This window comes from Amyelois transitella, chromosome 12 (assembly GCF_032362555.1).
Source record: "Amyelois transitella isolate CPQ chromosome 12, ilAmyTran1.1, whole genome shotgun sequence".
NCBI classification, from domain to species: domain Eukaryota; kingdom Metazoa; phylum Arthropoda; class Insecta; order Lepidoptera; family Pyralidae; genus Amyelois; species Amyelois transitella.
Window position 1 is genome coordinate 8,258,565 of NC_083515.1, and position 23,950 is coordinate 8,282,514.

The 23,950-nt window shown below is 34.6% G+C and overlaps 1 protein-coding gene across 2 annotated transcripts in view; it reads left to right on the top strand.

Annotated features, from left to right (window-relative positions):
* The first annotated feature begins 181 nt into the window (after window positions 1-181).
* LOC106142572 (uncharacterized) overlaps window positions 182-23,950 on the top strand; it is a 36,974-nt gene continuing 13,205 nt past the window's right edge. For both annotated transcript variants that reach the window (XM_013344375.2, XM_013344374.2), the window contains exons 1-2: window positions 182-581; window positions 10,858-10,984. In XM_013344375.2, the coding sequence (XP_013199829.1) occupies window positions 453-581; window positions 10,858-10,984 (256 nt within the window). In that variant the 5' untranslated portion in view covers window positions 182-452. The remainder of the gene's footprint in view (window positions 582-10,857; window positions 10,985-23,950) is intronic.

Here is a 23,950-nt window from a genome sequence, read left to right on the forward strand (position 1 = left end):
CTCGGTCAAAATTTGTACAATTTTCATTTCCAGGAAATATATTTTTTCAACATAATAATATTATAGTTTATGTATTGTAATGAGGATTTTCATTTAAAATTATAGTTTTGAAATCTTTTTTCAACCTGGCAGCACGAAAACCGGTTCTGTAATTTACATTCCCGCCACTTGGAGGAGTTGTCTCGCTTTCGAAAGTTTCACATCCGTAAGAGAGCGGCAAGGTGAGGAGAGGCGAAGTAGGCAAGCAAAGTCGCGCGCGCGAACCCGACACGCTGCAGGCGATGACCGCATTCATATGCGTTTTTATAATATTGTGAGTGTACGTGCTGTCGTGTTCTTCGTTCCGTTGAGTGTTACGAAAATGCTGCATAGGTGAACAATTGAGGATCAGTGTTGTGATTTGTGATACTCTTACCTATTATACCCCTTAATTTATCTAGAAGCTTGTCAAAATGCCTTGCTCTGCGGTAACTCTGTCTATAGCGACCATTACAGCAATCGTGGCTGCAGCTCTAATGGCTATAGCATTCTCTACAGATAACTGGGTTTTTATTGAAGTCAAGCGCAGCAAAATTATCGAGGTAAATTATGTTACATTATTTTTTATATATTTTTTTACTCATAAACATAAACTTAAAATCAGCGTACCTGCAGTAAGTAGGTGTTTTCCTAATTTATATTATACGTATTAATCTTTATTTTAAGTTTGAAGACTACTAATAAAAAAACTTGAAAACCTTTTAAAAAAAACCAGAGTATATATATATATATAAATATAATTTGACTAAAAATTTTGTACTAAGTATTTTCTTAAGTACGGTCAGCAAAAAAAAAGGGAAAAGAATAATGCTTTTATTTATGAATAAAATTATCTGCAGCTTTAAAAATAAAAGATAGACGACCTTGCTTGGCAGGAACTACCTCCTTTTTATTTATAATCGCAGGTTTTAGAAATAATCCAATTTTTTGATCAGTGATAAGTCGATCTACGTACCTATAACATTTCCTTTCATTCATGTTAAACAACAGCTATTATTTGATCTTCGAATCGACTTCTCAAAATTAGAGGTCAAATAGACAAAATTGTGGCCCGAAGTGTCTAGTTTCGCGGCTCCTTGTTATCTCGCATTAGGTTACTGAAAGTCATTGTAACATGTATTCTTTTGAGTCCTTGCTGTGGCACCGTTAGTGTAGACACGTTACGCATAAATATGCACGTATTTAATAGCACGAACAAATGTGCGCTAACTGTATACCACCGTGCTTCTGTTCACTCACTCGTGCAATTAAAGAAAGACTTGACTAATAGTGTATTCTTTTTCCTTTTTTCATCAAAAAAAACCACGAGAAACAAGGAATTTGAATAACTTATCAGTAGCAGGGTTAACATAGGTATAGTGGTAGTAGTGTTGCAGAACTATCGATAGTTTTACTATCGATGGTTGACCTTGAAAATTATCTTTAATATCGATAGTCCTATTAATATTATTGCTTTTACTCAACTATCGACTGTGGACTATCGTTCGGCAATTAACACTAGTACAGAGAATTAGAGCCACTGAGTCACTTAAAAAAAAATTTCAGTGTGTGTGTAGGTAGCCCCCACGGAAATATGAATTATATTAATGGAACATTTTAATTGAAAAGTCCCATCTCGAGTTCGTTGAGTCGTATCTATGTAAATAAAAAAAATACAAGGCTCAGAGAGCCTTGTATTGTAGAAATAGTTTTTTTTTTATACCTAATACCTCCTTAATAGCATCATTCATCTACCTAAACCCTGCATTTCAGACAATTTCCACACATTCACGAACTCAACAAAATTGCAATAGGTATTCTAAAATCCGGCTTTTGCCAAACACCCGTTTTTCGCAGAGTCCCATTATACAATGTTTCATCCATAGTTCAATAATTCTACTACAGAAAATCAAACAAATTTTTAGAAACTGATACAAAAACTGGGACATCTCACGGTTAATTCGGCTAGTTATGCGCCGCAGTTTTTGTGCACGGCAGGTTGTTTCTTTTCATATCGTGGGTCACGTTTTTGCAAGAAACTTGTTGAGACATGGCGACGGGGATTCTACCTGTTTTTTTTTTATCAATGGTTGTTTAGAATCTTACGTGTCTGGCGTTTAGGTGCAGAGATTAGTGAAGTGAGCCAGACGGGACTGCACTGACGGAGGGTTAATTTCTGAATTATGAATCCCAACATTCCAACGAAACTCTGTGGCTCAGCGGTAGTACGCTTGTCTGTGACAACAGAGGTCCCGGGTTCGAATCTCGGCCAGGGCATGATGAGAAAAGAACTTTTTCTGATTGGCCTGGGTCATGGATGTTTATCTATATAAGTATTTATTATAAAATATAGTATCGTTGAGTTAGTATCTCGTAACACAAGTTTCGAACTTACTTCGAGGCTAACTCAATCAGTGTAATTTGTCCCGTATATATTTATTTATATTTATAAACTAAGAGCTTTTGTTGTTCCTATTCCTTTCTACAATAATGCGACTTTGTGAAAGTTTGTAAGGCCAATTTTCTTTGAATTTCACACAATTATTAAGTTAAAACTTAGTTTTTACTTTAGAAAAAGTAAGAAGAACTTATACTTACCTGATGTTTATTTAGTTTTTATTCCAAAATAAGAACCTTCCTAAGGTTCTTCGATGCCTTTTGTTCCCGTGAGACGTATAAATATGCTAGGAGGGTACCCAGTTAACGCGCTAATCTCAGAAACTATTGGTTCGAATTAAACAAATCGTTGTTTGTGTAGAATAGATCATTTATCGAGGAAGGCTTTAGGCTATATAACATCAGGCTGCAACTTTCAGGAGCGAGGAAGTAATGAAAAATGTAAAAATAACGGGGAAAATTATTCATCCTTGAGGGCTTCAATGATGACCAAAATAACTATTTCACGCGGACGAAGTCGCGGGCACAACCCACAGAGAACGGATGAATTCCGACGCCTTCAAAGGTAGAATTATGTGTTTTTAAAACTGGGATCTTATTTATTACTAGCTTTTTACTGAATTGGAATTATACCTAGTTACTAGTGTATGAAAATCCTTGGTTGTCTAATATGGCATAATAGAAATACTACAGCACATTCGATGAAGGTATATTTGAAGGTTCAATCAGGTCTTTATCCCATAAATGGTAGTAAGAGTAGACAGTCTGTAAAAGACTGAAAGGCCACGTTCAGCTGTATTCCTTAGGAAGGATGGAATTGAGAAAAAAAAGGAAGATTCCTCGTGCCTTTACGTGCCAGTTATTATTAAGTACAAGTTTTACCAGAAATAATTCAAGCAATAAAAATTTCAATATTCATTAACTGTAATGGCATTTGGTATTCCTGTTTTGGAGCATCCAACAGGTTTCCCTGAACGTCAACCAACTTCGTTTGTAAGCAGGAAACGTATTTAACTTGGAGTTTGTTACCTGTGGGACCGGATGCTATGTTTGTTTATCCCGTTAAAAATAACAGGGTGCGAGATATCTTTGTCAATAATAGACAACTTCCATTCACAAAGTCTTGTCTTTGTTATGAGAGAATTCTTTTTTTACAAAACTCATTCGTCAGCTGAAAATGACTTTCTTATGTTTTTTTTTTATTTTCTAGATATTAATATTTATCTCAAATGATGAGATGAGAAAATGTTTAGCACACTACCAGATTACCAGATTTGACTGAAATGTCTAACGCACTGAATCATTGTCTTACATAAAACAGAAATATCCAGGTAGGTTTTATTTTCTTTGTGATGTAAGTAATGCAATCAACTACAGCAAATCTATCATCATCCTTTGAAGAGAACCTAAGTTATAATGAAAAAATATATAAAATCGTTTTATTTGAATAGAACACAACCGATCATGGCCTAAAAATCTCCTTAATAACCCAGCGTTTCCACATATCAACAGAAATTAACTTAGGAAAAAAACGACACGGGTACAGAGACAAATTGGGTCTTATTTTTCGCGTGAAAGATGCAAATTGAAATCCTGCCGCATTGTCAAAAAGTATTTTAGGATCGAACTCCGTGTTAGACACGTAGTTCGCCAGTTTTTCTACCAAACAAACGTGGCCATAGTCAACAATGGCCGATTGTTGCCGCTGCCTGCTTTCATACGATCCGCAGGTTTCTCAAAGGTTTCTCACGACTTCCGCGACCGCACGAGTCATTCCGCTTTCATGGCTTGACAGAAAACGATGCAATACACAACATTGATTGATTTCTAATTCTGATCTGGAATCATGTAAATGACGTGAACAATCAAATTTTAAGAGCCTTACGTATAGTTCTTACTACATTTTGATACACATTGTTAAAAATACTTACTTAGGTAGGTATAGGTAAAATAATATTTATGTACTTAGGTATATCATAGGGGTATTTCACTAACTGTGGAAACACTAATTTCTTGAACAATAAGTAATAAAAGTTACTCGTTAGCGTGCGGTTATACCGATCAAAATTTAAAGTAATGATCGTAATAATGGTAATGACTTATTGATGATGTTTGCAAAATCATGCAATTGAATAGTTGCACAAAAATTCAATATAAGTATATTCTATCTTTTCAAAGTATCGAAAGTAACACGTTACTTCGTAAAATTAATAAACGCTTGCTGTATAATATTTTATCTCAAAACTCAGTTGTTCATTAAATTTTTGAAATCAAAAGGAAATTACGTACTTTTACAAAACAAAAGAAACTAAAATCAATAATTTCATAAGATATTAGTGAAAGGCTCGGAAAACCAAAACATTGCAACTAAGCGAAAGGTAAGATAATAACGAACCGTGGACTATGACAGATTATTTACACTTTCCAAGGTTTTTAAGTTTGTTTTCTGACATGCAAGTTAAATTTTTGGATATCTACAGTTATGTAAACGTATTAGGAAGAAGCAACTTTTATGTCATCTTAAAAATTTACTAAAACGTTATCACAATATGTAATTAAAAGTAATTCTTTTATGGCTGTTTTGAATATAGGAATTAAAATACATAATTAATAAGGTAGGTACTTTAGTTTCTATTTCATCAAAAAATAACCTATTAGCTGTTTGAAGTCTACTAAGATGACCTTTAAAGTTCCCATTGTTCGTATTAAATTAAGCTATCGTACTATCATTATAGAGGTCGCTATAATAGCATATCTTGAGCAGATGCGAGTCAGGTGTGGGCTATTTCGATCTTTGGCCTGCAGGCACATCACTCAATAACACTGTACTTATTTGTACAGCGGGCATAATAATAAACCGTTAACTTGGATGCTTGGTGGTCGAGTGGTTAAGATATGAAACTTTAAAAAGTACCTACCGTACCGTAACGTACCCTATGCTGCACAGGTTCGAATCTTACCGTAACACCTTTTCTAAGTTATGTAAGTACTTAGTCTTATACGGTAAGGAAATACACTGCCAAGAAACCTCCACATTAAGGCACCTACAAGACAGACGGACAACATAGTATATTTGTGAAGATAAATCATACTTATATACAGCATCTCATGTAAAAAAAAACATACGCATGGCTAGATTAGCATGTGATGTTTTTGCCACTGTCAAGGTTAACTAGATACGTTTGTGTGAATACCAGCTATTTACGGTATTCAAGTAACCTACTGAAGATAAATATGATTCAAGCATAATATTTAGGTAGCGACGGATATTCTACTATTATCATCTTTTTAATTTAATTCGCATTAAACTTTCAAGGACTCATGCGTGTAGTTTACAGCTCGTTTGCGATGAGAGCACACCTTACAGTCGCAACCTTGAGTCATATGGATGCGAAATAGAAATGAAGTAGAAAAAAAATTAAATTAATACCTGACGAAGCATGGAAAATGAAATCGAGAAAGATATTGCATCAACTTTTACAAAACATCGCTCATCCCAAGCGAAGCCTTGGTATCACCAGACAGACGCACAAATGCGTTAACCTAAAGCTGTGTACACATCGGCCCAACGAATGCCAACGTTTAAGTTTTACTGGCCTTTTTGCTGGACAATTTGTCGAACGTCACATGCCGCGTCCACATTTTTGTTGCAAAAAGTGTCCTAACACCAAATAAATCATAATCTCTCTGCGAAAAATCATTCATGAATACAAACACCCTTCCAAATGTTCATTTTTGCTGTTTGCTGTTGTTTAAGTGCAGTTGGCATTTACTTTTGGAGTAACTAAGCTTGGTTGGTGTGACTTGACAAACCTCGGTGTGCACGCAGCTTAACACACACATTTAAGCAGATGCACACTCGCATTCCCGGGTGAGTGGCTTGTACTCGACATTGCAAGGTGAGCGGGATGGGCCGGTTCCTTACCGTGTGTATTCTATGGGTACTGGCCTTTTCTTCGCATTGTATTTACACTAGCATATTTTGTTGGCTAGCAAACAGTCGGCACGGGTATACAATGAAATATAGGTAGGTTTGGGGCTATGTATGAACATAATTTTAAAAGGAACCTAGGTAAATATGTAGGTAGGAAAGAAAACATGTGATGTGTATCCAATGGGTTACCTATACCTGTATGGTACTTATATAGTAAACAACCGTAATAACATCACACACACCATCCACACCACCTTAATGTATTAAAAATAATAAAATTCTAAGGCAGATTGGTGTCGAGCAGACCGTAAAATTTCGACAAATATTTTTACACCGATTTTTTTTCACTCACCCAACATCATGAGAATATCATTGCTATCTTGAGAGGATCCGGGGATGAAGCTTATCAACTTAAATCATAAAACAACATGATAAAAGAGAGAAAGATGTATAGACATACATACAGATAGTCGTACGCTCGTATAGTGTCAATACAGACTTCTGTTGGGCGAAAGTGTTCAGACAATGCGCAAGTTGTAATTGCTGCGTTTGTGATCGTGAGATGGGGGAAAGTAGCCCAAATTGATTATGGTGAGGACACATGTGTCACGAATTGACAAAATTTTCAAAGCGAATTTTCGTAACAGACATAAATTCCTATAGTTTATTGCCAAGTTCATAACACTTTTTGGTGATTCGAAAATACTCTAATAGAAGATATTTAGAGACAAAGTTCTGTAAAATACAGGGATAATATTTTAAATGTTATCTTAGAGGGTTTATAGTTATTTGATGATTATGTCAAATACATTAATCTTCGTGAGTAGGTAATTAAAGTTAACAATATTTAATTCAAATTTATTTTGTTCTAATTACCGAATTGTTTATTTACCGATCTTATAAGGTTACAAGGTTCATAATATACTTGGCCATATCTCTGAATGAAACTTATACAGGTATACAGCGTGCAATGAGAAAGCATCTTGAAGTGTAATATTTACCTATAGCTTTGAGCCTTGACTAGTTGGAAGACTTTCTTCAATATTGTGTTTATTGTAATTTCTCTTATATCAAATTCTGTAGTTTAAATATCAGGGTTTTTGCTTATAAGCTTCATATCATGTCTTTCTTCACACTTTCCCATCAAATGATCACCAGAGTCTAACCGATGAAAAAAGACGAGCGATGAACTCGAGTTGAAAGAACGTCGCGCTTCGATAATTCGATGCTTACTATTCGATATTATCCGATTACTCAATCTAATAAATACTTTACGTCGTTTGGATTAAAGGCAATTTTGATATTTCTCGTATTTTCCTCATTTCGTGGGAATGCGATCGGTTCTTATGAGTGTTGAAATCAGCCACAGGTGTCGTGTAATGTCGTTAGAACCAATTAAAGCACAATTGCGTATCATTGTGCTTCAATCATTCGTTACATAAATGAAGGAATTTAGGTTTGTAACACAGGTTTATGACAAACGCACACAGGGTGACTTGAAGCACCAAAATGTATTCAACATATTATTGTTTAATTTCAATATACTAAGTAGGTAATTGAATTTTGAAAATAATAAGATTTTCTTCTGTACTCAGAAATGAAATAAATATAAATATGTATATACGAGACATATTACGCAGATTGAGTAAGCCTAAAAGTAATTTCGAGACTTTACTAACTCGTTGAATTAGTAAAGTCTCGAAATTACTTTTAACTAGTAATATTTTATAATAAATAATTTAATACAAACTTACATGTATACAGTTACATGTAGTAAGTTCTAAACTAAGCATTTTTTCTTAAAAAAGTTATAAAGGTCTATATTTGAACTTATTTTACTGTTTAATCCTAAAGAAGCTTAACATCGCCTCATGTGTTGCAATCTGATCAAAGACAAACTTAAAATGAATATGAAATCTTTTCTCACGACACCGACAATACATAGGCAATGCAATTGCAGATTAAAAAAAAACAAGGTTAAACTAAAACTGCATTCTGAAAGTATCATAAGCGGCGACGACCTAATAACATAGAAATACAAGATTTTTGTGTAGGCGGGGTTCGGTGCACCTTCCGAGAAACCGGTGACTCCACAGAGCACAGACAAAGAAGGGGCATTCTGTGCTCTGTGGGTGACTTTGTTAACAAGAACGAAACTTGTATAGTAGGTCCAGGTTGTATGCAATGCGAGATAATGCTCCGACTATTGTGCTCGAACAAAGTCTATAGATTTGCGAGAGTCAGTGGTTTTGTTAGTTGTGGAATTCACGATTGGTAGTTCAATAATGATCGATTACTAAACCAACCGATTCTGTATGTTTTTCTGTTGCGGTATGTGTAGATATGACTGAATCAATTAAATTAAAGGAACACGTCATGCTTCGTTACCTTGTGACCGCTGACGAGTTTAGTATTTATTAACTCATTTATGATATGTATATATGATTGATCAATTTATAGGGTCTTTAAAATTTGTCATAGTAACAATGAAAAATTTATAAAACCTAGGATGCAGGCCGTTGTGTACATTTATAAACTTAGCTTGTAAACTTAACGATGAAATGTGATATTGTGACTTCAAACTTATATACCTAAGTTATATATAGTGCTAAATTCCATATTCATTGTAGCTTTGTGAATTATGAAAATCGTGTTCGCTTCAAATTTTGACTGTCAATTCATTAGTTTGTAATCTAAATACCTAACCAATGATAGCTTGTCTAACTTACCGAAACACTGCCAGTCTGAAACCGGTTTTGGCGATAAAGCAATGGTAGCATTCTTTAATGAATTATATTTTCTCTATTCAAGGAGCGGCTTTCATTACATCCTATTTCTAAATTCTGTTTAACATTAAAAAAACTCAAATTGATGTTTATACGGTAGCTGAGTGGAAGTTATAAAAACTAATTCCGATTGAAAATGTAATAATTTCTCAAAAATTTAATAATGGTTACTCAAAAGTACTGTTTCGTAAAATGGTATGTTGACATGAATTCCGAGGAATCGGACAGTTTCAAATTGTACAACGAGCAGAAATTTCATACATACCTAGATATTATCACACCTGTTTCGCATGAGAGAATTAAGCACTAAGTGACTTTGAATTTCTTGGATTTTGGCAACTTCTAATTATGTCCCCCGTTCATAGGAGTAACTTTTTGCAAGATCTCTGTTCAACACGAATTAAATCTTTCAAATACCCACCATGACAAGCTAACTTCTATCCTATGTCGGTGTAATAGATACTGTTTTGCGATGAAATGGAATAGTTCAGTCTACTCACTTACCTCTAGTGGAGTGCTATTCACGGTCAGATAGGGCCAAAGAATGCGGGACCGGTCTGTAATAAAGGGCCTTTGTCACGCCGCCGGCTAGAGTGTAGTCACAAATAACGAAAGTACATAATCAAGCCCTCAAGGATTAACAATGTTCTCCGTTTTTTTTTCACATTTTCCATTATTTCTCTCCTTATAGTTGCAGCGTGATGTTTATATAGCCGAAAACCTTCCTCGATAAATGGTCTATTCAACACAAAAATAATTTTTCAATTTGAACCACCAGTAGTTCCTGAGATTACGCGTGCAAACAAACAAACTCTTCAGCTTTATAATATTGGTATAAATGTATGTTTCTACTACATATGGATTTTTTATGGACAATAAAGATAATTTGTATTGCATTGTATTGTAATAAAGTTAAGAAAAGACTATCTTTAATGTATAGTCCTATTACGAGTAATTAGCATTTTTAAAATAAACTTGGTTTAAAAAAGTACATATAGATTTTTTATTCAGACAATTGCGTTGTTCATCTCTAAACTCATTATTTTTTAGGACTGAGTTCTGAATGCATTGTACCGTAGCTTGTGAAAGCACTTTAATTGTGTTTTAATGATTTTATATCCTCAAGATGCCAAGGTTATCAAATAATAAATGTATTATTTGCAATTATTAAATAATTATTTCGCAGGGCAATGCCTTAAGGGATGTAGTTTAATATAAGGTTATATATAAGCTATAATTTTGATTATATAAAAGTAAAATAATAATAATAATGTAGGGAAAAAAATCCGAATATCTGGAATATATATAATTACATATTTTGTGGTTGACCACCAATTATGAGAAATTTCCAAATGGTTAAAAATTTGTTGAACAAACGCACGAATCAAAGTGAAATAAATGATCAATCGTTATTCACACAAATAAAAATACTTATTTATTTTATGTTTTCAAAAACTTCATACAAAAGACATCAACGCAACTCTTTTAGAGACTCGTCTCGTCTTATTGTTTTTTATACGAAATACCTTCTAGTAAACAGTTTTCTCTAAAGAAAATCAACCTTTGATTTCATATCAAAATTTTTCTGATTGTGTCCTTCCTAAAAAACAGTCCGCTATATCCATACAACATATCACAAAAAATTGTGTTTCAAGCGTCATCAAAGTCAAAGTTTCGCGTTCAAGTTATTAGTTAATAATGATAACATGACAATTGTTGCAGGAATACGCAGTCAAAAGCTCCCCCGGGAACTCCCAGGTCCTGGAGAACTTGAACAACAAATACTACTTCTACACGAGAACGCGCGGCCTCTTCAGGATCTGCTACCCCAAGGAGCGCCCACCCACAGGTTAGATTGAAGATTATCACTACATAGTATAAAGCAAAGACGCTTTCCACGTCTGTTCCTAAGTTTTAAAACTACATCACGGATTTTATGCAGTTTCTTGTAATAGATAGACTGATTCGAGAGAAAGGTTTATATGTATAAATGCTACACGTGCGAAGCCGGGGTAGGTCGCTAGTCACTTATATAAGCCTATTTTCTGGAAGATAGGAAGAGACTATATGAGACTTCTTTCCTGATGCCACAATGAAAGCATGTTAAGGATTCCTTGTTTATAATCTCTTTATTCTTTTAAGAATTTATGGATGAAGGAGCAAACATGGTTAACCTATTTTTTGTTTTCAAATACCGTTATTTAAACTTTTAACAGATAAACTAAAACATTAACTAGCAGCCTTATGAACAATGGCTCATATTCATGAAAAATTTTGTCGTCGTACGAAAAAAACGAAGAACACTTTCATACTCTGATACTGTGTATGATTGATATGATACTTAGGAACAGCTATAATTCTCCAAATGCATACAATTATCGCCCTGATTAGCACTAACATAGATACGTACTTATTTGATTATGCGTTAAATCACTTCCCATATAAGATTGTTTGCGCTCACTCTAATTAATCCCACTTCTGATGACTACAAACTATTGGAGCGACGCGTGAAACTGTGCCGCGGGATTATCAATCCAATTAGAGAAATTATATGGTCCAATTTAGAAGGATGGTCAGTGTGTACGGTACTCCATTCCGACGTATAACTGTTTGTTTTGGTATAATTGTTGTGATGGGTGCTTGCTGTAGCATCACTAATCAAATCACGCATATTAATTAAACGTAGTGTACAATGGCAATCTACTTTTCCAATAATATTGTTTGTTACTTAGAACAATTAACACTGCTATGAATAAAATTTAATACAAAATACGTCAGCACCTAGCGATCGGTTAGCAAACTTACTGATTTGTAAATTAGGTAAATTTCATACTTTTCAAGTATTTTGCTACATTTATTGGTTTAGTATGTAAGTAGTGTCATTTCCATTAAGCTAGGCAAAAGTTAATTCTTCAACTTTGATCTATTATTTATTAACGTACGAGTAGATTACCTAAGTCTACCTTCTCCGTTGGCGAATGGACATTTATGTGTCATAATAAAAATAACTGCATAAATGTTGAAAAGAAGATAAAACTTATCACATGTGCTACAGAAGCAAAATTAACTTGGTCAGAAACACGTACAGCAAAATACACTACATTTATAGTTACTATTTATCATAAAAATGTGAGAACGATGACATTGAATGAACGAACGACTGAGACATTATCCCTAATGAGGACAACTAGTCCTGATTTATAATTTTTAAAACTAAACCTTTGGTCAGGATAAAAAAATGTGTATTCGGTAGGCGTTCGAAAAAAGGCGGGAAGATTTTTCTTTTTTTCACAATGGAAATTGCGCACAAAAAACTAATAAGGCGCAAACAATTACAATGTTCATTTACTAGCTTAGAATTTTCTGAAAAATGTTGCCTATTTTTGACCTCTTTATAGACCTCGAAAAGTTATCTGTATTCTCACAAAATTTCATCAAAATCGGTCCCGATAATTAACCGTAGTTTACAGACTAAAAGGGACTCGGACAGACTTTCGCATTGTATAATATTAGTATGAATGGGCGACTAAATCATGTTGAATAACATTTTAAAAGTAACAATGTGAAAATAATTAGCAATATCATTGACGTCGACTACTTACTACTTTTAAAGTCAGCTTTCTCAATAATTGCTCGGTGACAATGCCAAAGAAAGCACAATGGGAAACCCATCGCCACTGGAAACTTCCGTCACGAGAAACGGCTCACTTACAGACATACGCCATTAACTACCGTACACTTACATATTAAAATAGCGTGCTAAATAGCATGCTATTGGTAGAATGTTATTACAAACGCTGCTGTATAGACGTACGTCTGTTGTACAGTTATAACCATAGCACAAGATAAAGCATTAACAGCCAGGAATTTTTTTTTTACCCGAAATCGCCGAGCTTGCATGAAGAGAGTTATGAATGTGGATGAAGCGAAGGAAGTATGCAGAGATCGTGGCAAGTGGAAAGAGGTAGTCTCTGCCTACCCCTCCGGGAAAGAGGCGTGATTTTATGTACATATTAAAATTTTTTTTCTTGGTAAACATCCATATTTATAATCACGTTTATACGCCTTGCGGGGTAGACAGAGCCAACAGTCTTGAAAAGGCTGAAAGGCCACGTTCAGCTGTATGGCTTTATAAAGTATAGTATAAGCCATCATTCTCTTATCACAGCGCATAATCGATTGCTCATTTCTTGCTTAGATCAAGATGTCGGTGTACAAGTTATTCAGGAACCTTGATAATTAAAATACATAATGGCTTATCTTCCCTTTCTTTCTACCTGTACTTAGTCAGAAAGAGATGATTAGACATGCCTTGTTAACATTTGTGAATAAGCCTACGATAGAAAATTTGTTGGGTTCCAAACGCACTTTTATACCGTAAAAAGATTTAGATAAAAATTTCTTTGGGCTGCCGGCCTGACGAACAGGTAATTTTAATGCGATACGATAGTGCTTCCATGCTCCAGGAAGAGATAGATAGCTCCTTTGCTCAATTTATCGAGGTACATTCAACCGCATATCAAGTCACCTTGCATGGAACTCTATGACGCGGTAATAGAGGCGATTTTTGATTTGCTGTTGACCAGAATAAGTCAGTATATACACATTTTTGTCTATTTTCCGTTTGGTACCCTTCCCAAATACATTATCAATATTACTTATATAAAAATTATTTAAATAGCTGAATTGACAAACCATTTGCTTAAATTTCACTATGACTTAAGGCGTGGTGGGCTCGCGGTATGATTTATTCATAGCATACATTTGGGTAGCACAAAACAACGAAAGTGTAAAAATATATTTCGATAATAGATTTATATTTGCTACAAATGTTGAACATGATCAGCAAATTAAATTAAATTCTACATTATATTTTTAATCTTTTCTTCATCTTTCTTGTGCCGTGTGGTTCCCGGCACCAATATAAAAAATAATAGAACCACTCCATCTCTGTCCCATGGATGTCGTAAAAGGCGACGAAGGGATAGGCTTATACACTTGAGATTTTCTTTTAGGTGACGGGCTTACAACCTGTCACTTTATATGAATATAGATGTGATTATATTTATGTATGTATGTTTGTTTATGTTTCTTCAATTTTTTCTGTCTGTAATTTTTGCACTTTACTGCTATGCTGCGCTCAAAAGTTCAGTTCTTACTTTATTCACCTTAAGTCTTGTTGCTTCAGATATATTAATAAGTTAGTATAACCGCTATCACTGTATGTTGGAACTTCAAAGATGACGTGTTCATCACTTCTGAACCATCTTTAATTTATACTCATTTTGGGGGACCGAGAGTGAAACCAATCATAATCAGCGTAAGTACATACAACTGTGGCCTCTTAAACTGCCCCAGTCAGTACAAGTTTAGTGAACTAAAATGGCGGCTTTCTTATGAACCGAATTCTATACCGGTTTCTTTAACCACTAATGCTAAGTACTAAATGTATGTATGTATGTAAATGTATGACAGGTGAAATGTAAGCATACCGGAGGTATTTATGAATACCGCAAACATTCCATCTAAATTATCGAGTTTTGGGACTAGTTTAACCAATTTAGAGACATTAACAAACATGGTGATTTTACTTATTTTTGCAAAGTTACTAATTATTTTAACATTTCACATTCGAATGCATACGGTGCTTACGAAATACTATACTAAAAAGTTACTATAAAATCATTTACAGTAAGTAATTTCATTAAAAATATCGATAGATGAAAGTGACATAACTACCTATGTATTTGAGGTAGGTCGACATAGTTTCTAATAATATATAGATTATAAATTTTACAATGAGCAACTCCACTAACCAACATCCTGTTACTCTAGTGTTTTCACTACATCAATTCGAAAGTGTTTGGGTCTAATCATAAATTCAGTGAATACTTGCATCGGCCCTTTTTAGGCTAACATTGACAGCCGTTTCGGGTACGGAACCAATGAAGGTCTAGGACGGACGTGGGATCGTCCGAATTGATTTCACTAATTTTTATTCTAGTTTGGTAGGTAGTTTTTGGATGCCATTAATTAGATACTTCGTTTACTGGCGTACCTATTGCAACGCGAATTCTTCTTGGAAAATTATTGATTTAAGTATTACAATTAGGTAGGTAAACCTCGTGTTGAAAAATAAAGTGCATAAGAAACTAACGCTATTTTCTTAATGTGTTCTAGCCGTAGATAAAGCTAAATTTTGTTTAAAGTACCAAGATAAAGTTAAATTCATGTCACGTCTCGTGTAAACTGCCCGTTACTGACCATCAGTTTATAATGATCTTCTTGATGCTTCAACGAGATACGAATATTTTAATAATGTGTTAAACTGATCTATCTACGCAAACGTATCTAACGTGATAACTCCGTGGTCTATCTCCGCTAGACTGAGATATTCTTATTATGATTCTAAGCACGTACAGGGTCCACGCATAGGCTTAATGGAAACGACGAGTGACAATCCTTGTATCACTGGCCTAGCTGAGCTTCAAGACTCCTTTACCGTGGGAATCTATATATATTTAAAAAAGGATATTGACTGATTGACACACACAAATACACACACACACACAACACACACAGTCACAGTACACAGTCCAAACCGCTGTAGAGATGAAACATTTTAGTTTTAGACTAGGGTTGCACTCAGAGTGGATATATCAGAATTCCCATGGGAAGATTGGATGATTTTCTATATCTGAAACATTGCGTTTGGTATAGGAAAGATTGAGACAAAAAACCTTCGGTTAGGAAAAATCTACAAGAAAATAATACCTAGGCATTATAAAAGTATTTATTATAATTTACAAAGCAATTAACTAACTTTAGTGGTTAAATGTGCCAAGACAGGCATTTGCAAATGGTTGGCGTTGATATTGTGCATTGTAAAAACTTTCCATGCAAAATACTGTTAGTAGTGATTTGAATAATTATTGTTTCTCGGTATCGCAGTTTGTTCCTTCCTAGTGAAACATAAAACAATAATTATGAACTAAAGCCTTTAACAATATAGGCACAACTGTTATACATAGTTGCTATGAGTGTTTGAGTTTCTATAAAAACCTCGTGCAAACAGCAGTAAAACTAATAAATTTTTGCGACCATCAGAATAAAAGTCACTTTTATGGACCTTCGTATTTCGAAGTTTGTCACCATATAAGAGAGATCAATTTTTAGTTATTAAATATACCCAATAATTCGTATTTAATCTATAACAGACTGTCGCGTTTGCTATTACGCCACGAAGGTCTTCCAAACCACTAAAAATCGTGTTTGGATAGAAGCAGTCCCCAACAAAGCTTACCCATGTCCAATGTCACCGATTGTGGCCAATCGACAATGCTTCGGAACTAAAGGTCGCTACCGTTCGGATTCCAGCGGCCGTGACCTCTACGGATATTAAAATTGACTGACTGACTAATACATAGTTTTGTTAAAAGAAATAAAAATTGTTGATGATAAATTTATTATTTATTCAGAAATTAGATCTAGAGTATGTAAATCTAGTTAAGTAATTAGTATAGTTTGAAATAATAAAACGAAATTCCTACAATCTTCACTATATATATGAAAATCCATGGTTATCCCTTTATCGAAAACATTATACTTACCAACATGGGTCAGTGGTTTCATAAGGTCTTACAAATTAGATTACTACTTACTTAATTAGAATTTAAACCTAGTTTTTGACCGCACAAAAAATTCAGAATAGTGACAGAAGGGCTTAATATTTTTTTGTTATATCTCCAACTGGGCCAAATGAATTAAGAGAGTCATGAACTTGAACAAGATGGTCTTGAAATTGAATTAGAGCATGATGATTGAAAAGCAGAGGCACTTATATAAAGTCGTATAATTATAAATCTTTACGAGCAAAATCCAAATTTGCATCGAAATGTTCGTCAGTCGAAATACTTAACTCGAGAAGGGTATTTTTAATAAGACTTTCTGATAATAAAACACAGATAACTATAATTTTTTTTATCCAAAACTATGTTGATTGTTATCATATAGGTATTTAAAGAAGTGAAAGGATTAAATAAGTTTAAAATTGGCATTGAAAATAAATGGGAATACAAAAATATAATATAAAAGTAAAGCTTTCAATTTGCAGATTTAATAAGTAATTAAAAATAAATGAATAAATCTACCTATTTGAACTTAAAATCAGATTTAATCTTCACATTCTTTTTCTCTTAAATAATCCTTGCCAGCACTTGTAGGAAACGATACAGTTGTATATAAAGGTATTAAGTTTCTTTTAATAGCCGCATCCTGTTCACTTCCATTGTTTACGTCATATTTTGAACCAAGAGCCTCTGTATCTTCCGTGTGACACCGTGTTTTCCTTATAAACATCTAAATATTTACGGCACGATTAACACATTGTTCATGATCAATGATGTCACATTGCGTGCCAGTAATGAGCTGTAGCCTTGATTTTAATAATTCAGTGATTAACTGAGCGCGGAGACTAACAATACATCTTTGGAGTGATATGCAAAATTACTAATAGGTGTATTGTTTTGTTTATCCTTACCCACTTACATGCGGTAATATTGTGCGACGCAATACTAAACAATGAATTTTAGCTGATGTAGGCATTTGATTGATGATGAAATGCGAATGCGTTCAAAATTGGTATTCATAAATACGATAAAATCATGAGGTAAGTATTAAGAAATGATGAGGAGAACAAATATAGTTCAAAAGAAAAAGAGCGAATTCGGAAAGCGGGCCCGGAAATGGATTGAAGATGAAACTGGATGGCGTCCGTGCGATGACGATAGTGCATGATAAAAGTGATTTGTCTGTAAACAAAAAGCAGAAAGAGATTGAGAAATGACTGTGGCTTGTCCTACATTAGATAGCGTTAGAAGCGAATAACAATTTCAATCATGCAGAACCAATAGTCAGCTAGTTAGCTCATAATTGCGGCATTTCTAGGTGTAACTCAGCGAAAGGAACACAGAAGTTAATTGCCCGATAATTACGAATAATTCCTTGTATTAGCAAAACAACTACATTATTTAAACGCTTTCGACAAATCAGCAATACCCTACATGTTTGAATATCGGTCAAATTAATTGAAATAGGTGTAACTTTATCGTTGAGGGATGCCTATAATATACTTCTGTAAGGATCAAGAAGAAGAAGGAGAAAACTAAGCAAAGAAAAAGTATAACGAGTCTGAAACAAACATAAGAAGGATAGAGATGGTTGCATAAGATAAAAAATAAAAATCTCATTTAAAGTATTTAGTTTTGGCAAAGATATATAAAATGTTAAAAGCAAAAGTGATATAACAAATTGAATGCCAAGAATTGGGTAACCCTTTGCCATAACTATTTAATACATGTGCGACATGCAAACAGACAATTTAGCGTTGTGTGAAAATGAATACCTCGGTTACGTACAAGAATTCTTGAGATCAAGGCTTTGTGGTAAGGACAAGGATTTTGTAAAGGGAAGTTTTTGAATAACAATTATAATTATGATTTTTGTATTAATTGTGTATCAGTTTCTCATAATTGTTATTACTTTTTTTTAAACTAAAGGTTTCATGACTATGCACGACCTAAACTTAAATCCATCGCAATAAATTCAGGACCACAGTTACACTGAATATGTAAATACTCATTCTGTAAAAAACTGTCATTTTCTACAAGCATTGGTTCAGTTTACTTTCTCGGCGTTAAAGCGAAGTTCTGAGAGTCCGGTGACGGATGCCGTATGCAGGTGAAATCTCCGTCGTCTGTGCCACATAGAACCGGTCCGGTCGCTGGCTCTAATGAAATGGGTGAACACACTCGAATTAATCATTTTTATGAGGATGATGTTTCTGCGGACATTTAGACAGAAAGCAGGGAAAATTTGGCGGTTTTTAAATTCGAAGAATTCGAAGTTGAGGGACTTAAAAAGTTTCTGAAATCTTGTAGGCGAGTTAAGTACTAGGTATTTCTTCCGTGATAACGTGAAAGCTATGAAATATTAACTGCCTGCCGTAAAATTGTGATCATGACCTGTTTACGAAAGAATTGAAAAAGATAAAGTTCATTTTCTATCAGGGAATTACAATTTCAAGAAATATGAATAAAATCGGTGACTAATCTCCCCAGGTGCAATATTCGTGATTCAAAAGCAAAGTATTCGGAACCACATTCTATATCTAGCAGCGCTATATTTGTAAGAAGAAAATGAGATAACACACTTTGTTCTGTCTCCATGATAATGCGTTGGAGCTAATGTTTTAGTGCAAAACCTGCCTACATAATATTAGGTTTTACTAATCTTCAATCTTGTACATTTAAGTATTTGGATATTTTTAAATAGGATTTTGCCATATAATTAGAAATAAAGTTCGATTCCAATCGATTTTCGGTTTTTTTGGTTTAAATTAAAATGTTGACCTTGTCTTGTTGTTTAAATATATATACTCATTTCAAATGCACTTAACATAAAAATATCCTCCTGGTGTAAGAGAGGAGTCCAGGGTTAGGCCACGACCACGACCCTGGATTGGGTAACTCTTGATTTTACACGAAGCTGGGCCGTCTGACCTCCGCATCCTTTGCAGTGGAACTTAACCTTTAATATTGGATGGTTTCTACACATCCAGTTGCCAGTTTCATAGATTTGATCACTTAAAAAACAACGTCTAATCAATCAACAAATCCAGGTTAAGACGTAGTAGTTACCTATGTAGCAATGGTTATGATGTCATACACAAGTGATATGGTTGTTTGTTTGTTCATGCGAGCATATCGCAAACTAATGACACATAATCTAGCGGTAATAATGGGCTTAGGCCGATCTCGGGAATTTCTGTATTTAACGATTCTGTTCTTTTGAAAAGTGTTAATATTTAATCCTTTGTGACATTCACAGCGTTATAAAACTAAATTTTGTATTGTGGCTTTTTGGCTAGTGAATCATACTTGGATATTTTGTCAGTAGTTTGAGATGTTTTGCTTTTGACAAAATGTGGCTAATGATTAAGATTTAAATTAAGTACCTAATCAATAGAGTTGCGAAAAGAAGATAAATTGAATTTGGTTTGCACATTTAACAACAGATTTCGCAAAATTTCCTTTTTAACTTTTGCCAAGGTTTTTGTCATTTCTACTGCATAACTGGTATAAGGCAAAATTCAATAAAAACTGTAACGATGTGTTGGCTTCGACCTATATTATTTTTACTGTTCTACAAAAACGCTGCAAAAATTGCGCCTTAGTGTAGTTGGTCCGATATAATCTTATCACATCAATTTCTAACATCCTTCCACGCATTCATACATAAAACAGTCGAGCGTGGACCGTGGCCAGTTTCGTAAGAGTTCTAAAACTATATATCTGCAGTTTTGCAAGCACCAGCCTACCGTGAAGGAACGTACTTCTTTCGATTTTCGCTAGAGTTGTCATGGACTTGAGACTTGTAGTCCTAAAGACCGAAGGCTCAAAGATAAGAGCCGAGGTCGTCATCCTACTTACTTAATTTATAAATACCAAAGCTTAATGTTTGTTTTGAGGGAAAGGTTGGAGTGGGAAGGCCTAGACGAACGTACCTTGATTAAATTAAGAACGTCCTGGCAAAGGGTCAGGTCAAGAGTACCCGTGACCGCCGAGCGTGCATGAAGAGAGTTATGAATGTGGATGAAGGGAAGGAAGTATGCAGAAATAGTGGCAAGTGGAAAGATGTAGTTTCTGCCTACCCTCTGGGAAAAAGGCTTGATTTTATGTATGTTGTAGAGGGTATATGGATATATGAATGCTGGTATGTTACTATTTCACACAGAATCTATCGTACGGATTTTGATGAAATTTGGTAGGTACACGTGTAAAATTTACCTTGTTATAACATAATTTATTTTTATTCCGAAATTGCGATGCCCCGCGGCGTAGCTTGTAGGTACGTTTAAAAGTTTCATTACTAACCGATGTTGTTTTGGTGTGGTAAAACATCGTGAATGTGTTACCGCACATTCAGACATCTGGATGTGCATTCATTATTCAACTAGGATTAGGTTCCTCTGCAAGGTTGCTGAGTTCAAATATAGATATGACGATCGAATTATTAGTTTAGATTTTAGATTCTAAAATAAGGGATAGTCTTGCACAACACTAGTTTAAGTATAGGTATGTCAGTCCGTGTGTAATGGTCCGGTAAAAGACGTTACGTTATATAAATTGTGTGGTTAGGTTGATACCAGGAAACGTCTAGTGCGTACTTAGTTAGCTTATTCTTAAGTCTGATACAGACTTTGTCGTGCGAAAGTTTGCGATATTAGATGCGGGCTTATTGTGGGTCTATTGGACTTAAGAATTGGAGCTCTTTACTTCGCATTTTCCGATTTATACTGAGTTATTGAACCTTTATTGCACAAACAGAAATACCGCCTTTCGGCAATGGCATGGCTAGGCGAGGCTTGATATCGTCAGCCCATTAGAATAGGGGGTGAGTCATACAAATGTATGTTTAACGCATATCTTTCATTCAACCGAGGTTAATCAAATGAGAAATATTGTAAATGTAAAATAAAGTCAATTTTGTAACCACGTGGATATGGCCTACCTACACAAAAATTTTCAAAGAAGGTCTAAGATTATGATAATATTTCCGTGTTCACCACTGGATAGGCCACCTTGATGCTCTTATAGTCGTTAACAAGTCGTCACATATGTGATGGCCGGTATGCGCCAATACCGTTGGATGACCGAGCGTGCCGGTCGCGACGCAGGCGCAGGTAGGATGTCCATTTTGCCGCTAATTCGTCAATAAAATTTTTGATTGCCATCTAAATTGAGCACTCATAGCCGACGTTTTGCCAAATTTTCATGATGCGTAAATGCGTAAGTATCTATGTAAAAAATTCGAATATAACCACATGCAAGTTGTTTCAACCAGACCTTTTTTAAATCATCATAATTCACGCTATAATGAAAATATTAGGAACCTAGGTAAGTATTCATAACAAGTAAGTAGATATGTACTACCAAAATCTGTCAATATTAACAATATAGATTTAAAACAAATTCATGTTGACTATAAATCTAACGTTCAAATCTAAATTCGCAAAAATCGTTCTAATTTCTATTAACTACTGTTCAAATAGGTACTCGTAGTTCCGGGCAAATAGTGATGTGTGGTTGCCGTAGCTGCAAGTGATTGGGAATTGGTGAAAGTCTATAAACATTAACAAGTGTGAGGAATTCTGTTTACGATACATACCACACACACCTATTTAAAAAACTATATAGTAACTGCAATCGGATAATAATCCTGAAATTCACGAAGTCAACCTTATTCAACTGTAGGTAGTCAGGATTGGTATTGTCCCAAGGAAAAACGTTAACAGCAATAAAATGGTGTGAAAGCTACTTTCTCTCTTAAAATCTCTTCTAGTCAAACTTAACTAAAAAAAAGAAAGGCGGTGATGCATTATAACTAGTATTAAGGACAAGAAAGGATATTAAGTAATTTACTACTTACTGACATTTATACCTTCCTTACATGCACCATAAAGGCATGCAAGTCACGCGCATATGCATGCATGCAACGGCGGTCACGCTAACCTTGTTGCTTATCAATGGATGCCGTATCTTCAGGACTAAATTGCATACCGAACTCTGCAGTGACTACTTACATATATCATCCTAGTTGCGTCCTTGTCCTGAATGCTTGGGATCTGCAATTTGAACAAGATACGGAAGTAATTGAACGCTCCTCGAGAAGTCCATAGGATCTACGTTCTTTGTTATAAAGCACTTTATTGCATGTCCTTGCACATTGAGTGAGCTAGTGAGCTTACAACTTTTTCTAATACTAAACTGCTGCCATATCTAACAGTAAGGTTATTAAAGAAGCACAAAGCGAGTACCGTCTTACCATCATCGTTGATTTTAACTCTGTTTATTAGGAAACCTAATCCACGGATTGGATCATTTACATAAGTACTCGTATGTTTTATACATTCAGAAGCCTGGAATAGAAAGTTTCCCTAATTGACCAATTTTCACTATGTTTTTCTACATTTGAGGTGTCGTTACAGATTACATATCGAAATACTACGAATTGTCTGTTTGTGTACATCTACAGTTTCGAATTCGTGATAATGATACTATCATGACTTTTGTGTCTTGGACGACACATTATGTTAACAAAAGTGACCCCGAAAAGAGTCCTTGTCCGATATGTGACGTGAATTTTAAGAGGCTTCTATGTCAAGAAAAATGTGTATGGCTAATTTTACACATAGCTCTGTATCTTCGGTTTTAACGTGATGTTATTTTCCTCTATTGATTGAGATAAAATCACAATCAATAGAGGCTTCAAAGTGAAGAATATAAATTTGGTTGACTTAAAGTCATAGTATATTTATCTTTTTTATTTACATTTTTTAAAAATTCCAATTATTTTCTGATTGGCCGCCTCCATGCCACTTGCACGGTTTGACGGTTTATGGTTTTAAACTTGTTGCTACAATATCCACAGGATGTCAATTTTATAGGTCTACTAGCTGTGCCCGCGACTTCGACCGCGTGGAATAGTTATTATGGGCATCATTGAAGCCCTCAAGGATGAATAATTTTCCCGGTTTTTTTTTTCACATTTTCCACTATTTCTTTGCTCCTTATTTAGTTAGTCTAGTTGTGTTGTTAGTGAGATGTTATATAGCCTTAAGCCTTCCTCGATAAATGGTCGATTCGACGCAAAAGGATTTTTCATTTCGGACTAGTAGTTCCTGAGATTATCGCTTTCAAACAAACAAACAAACTCTTCAGCTTTATAATATAAGTATTTATAGATTTATCATCTT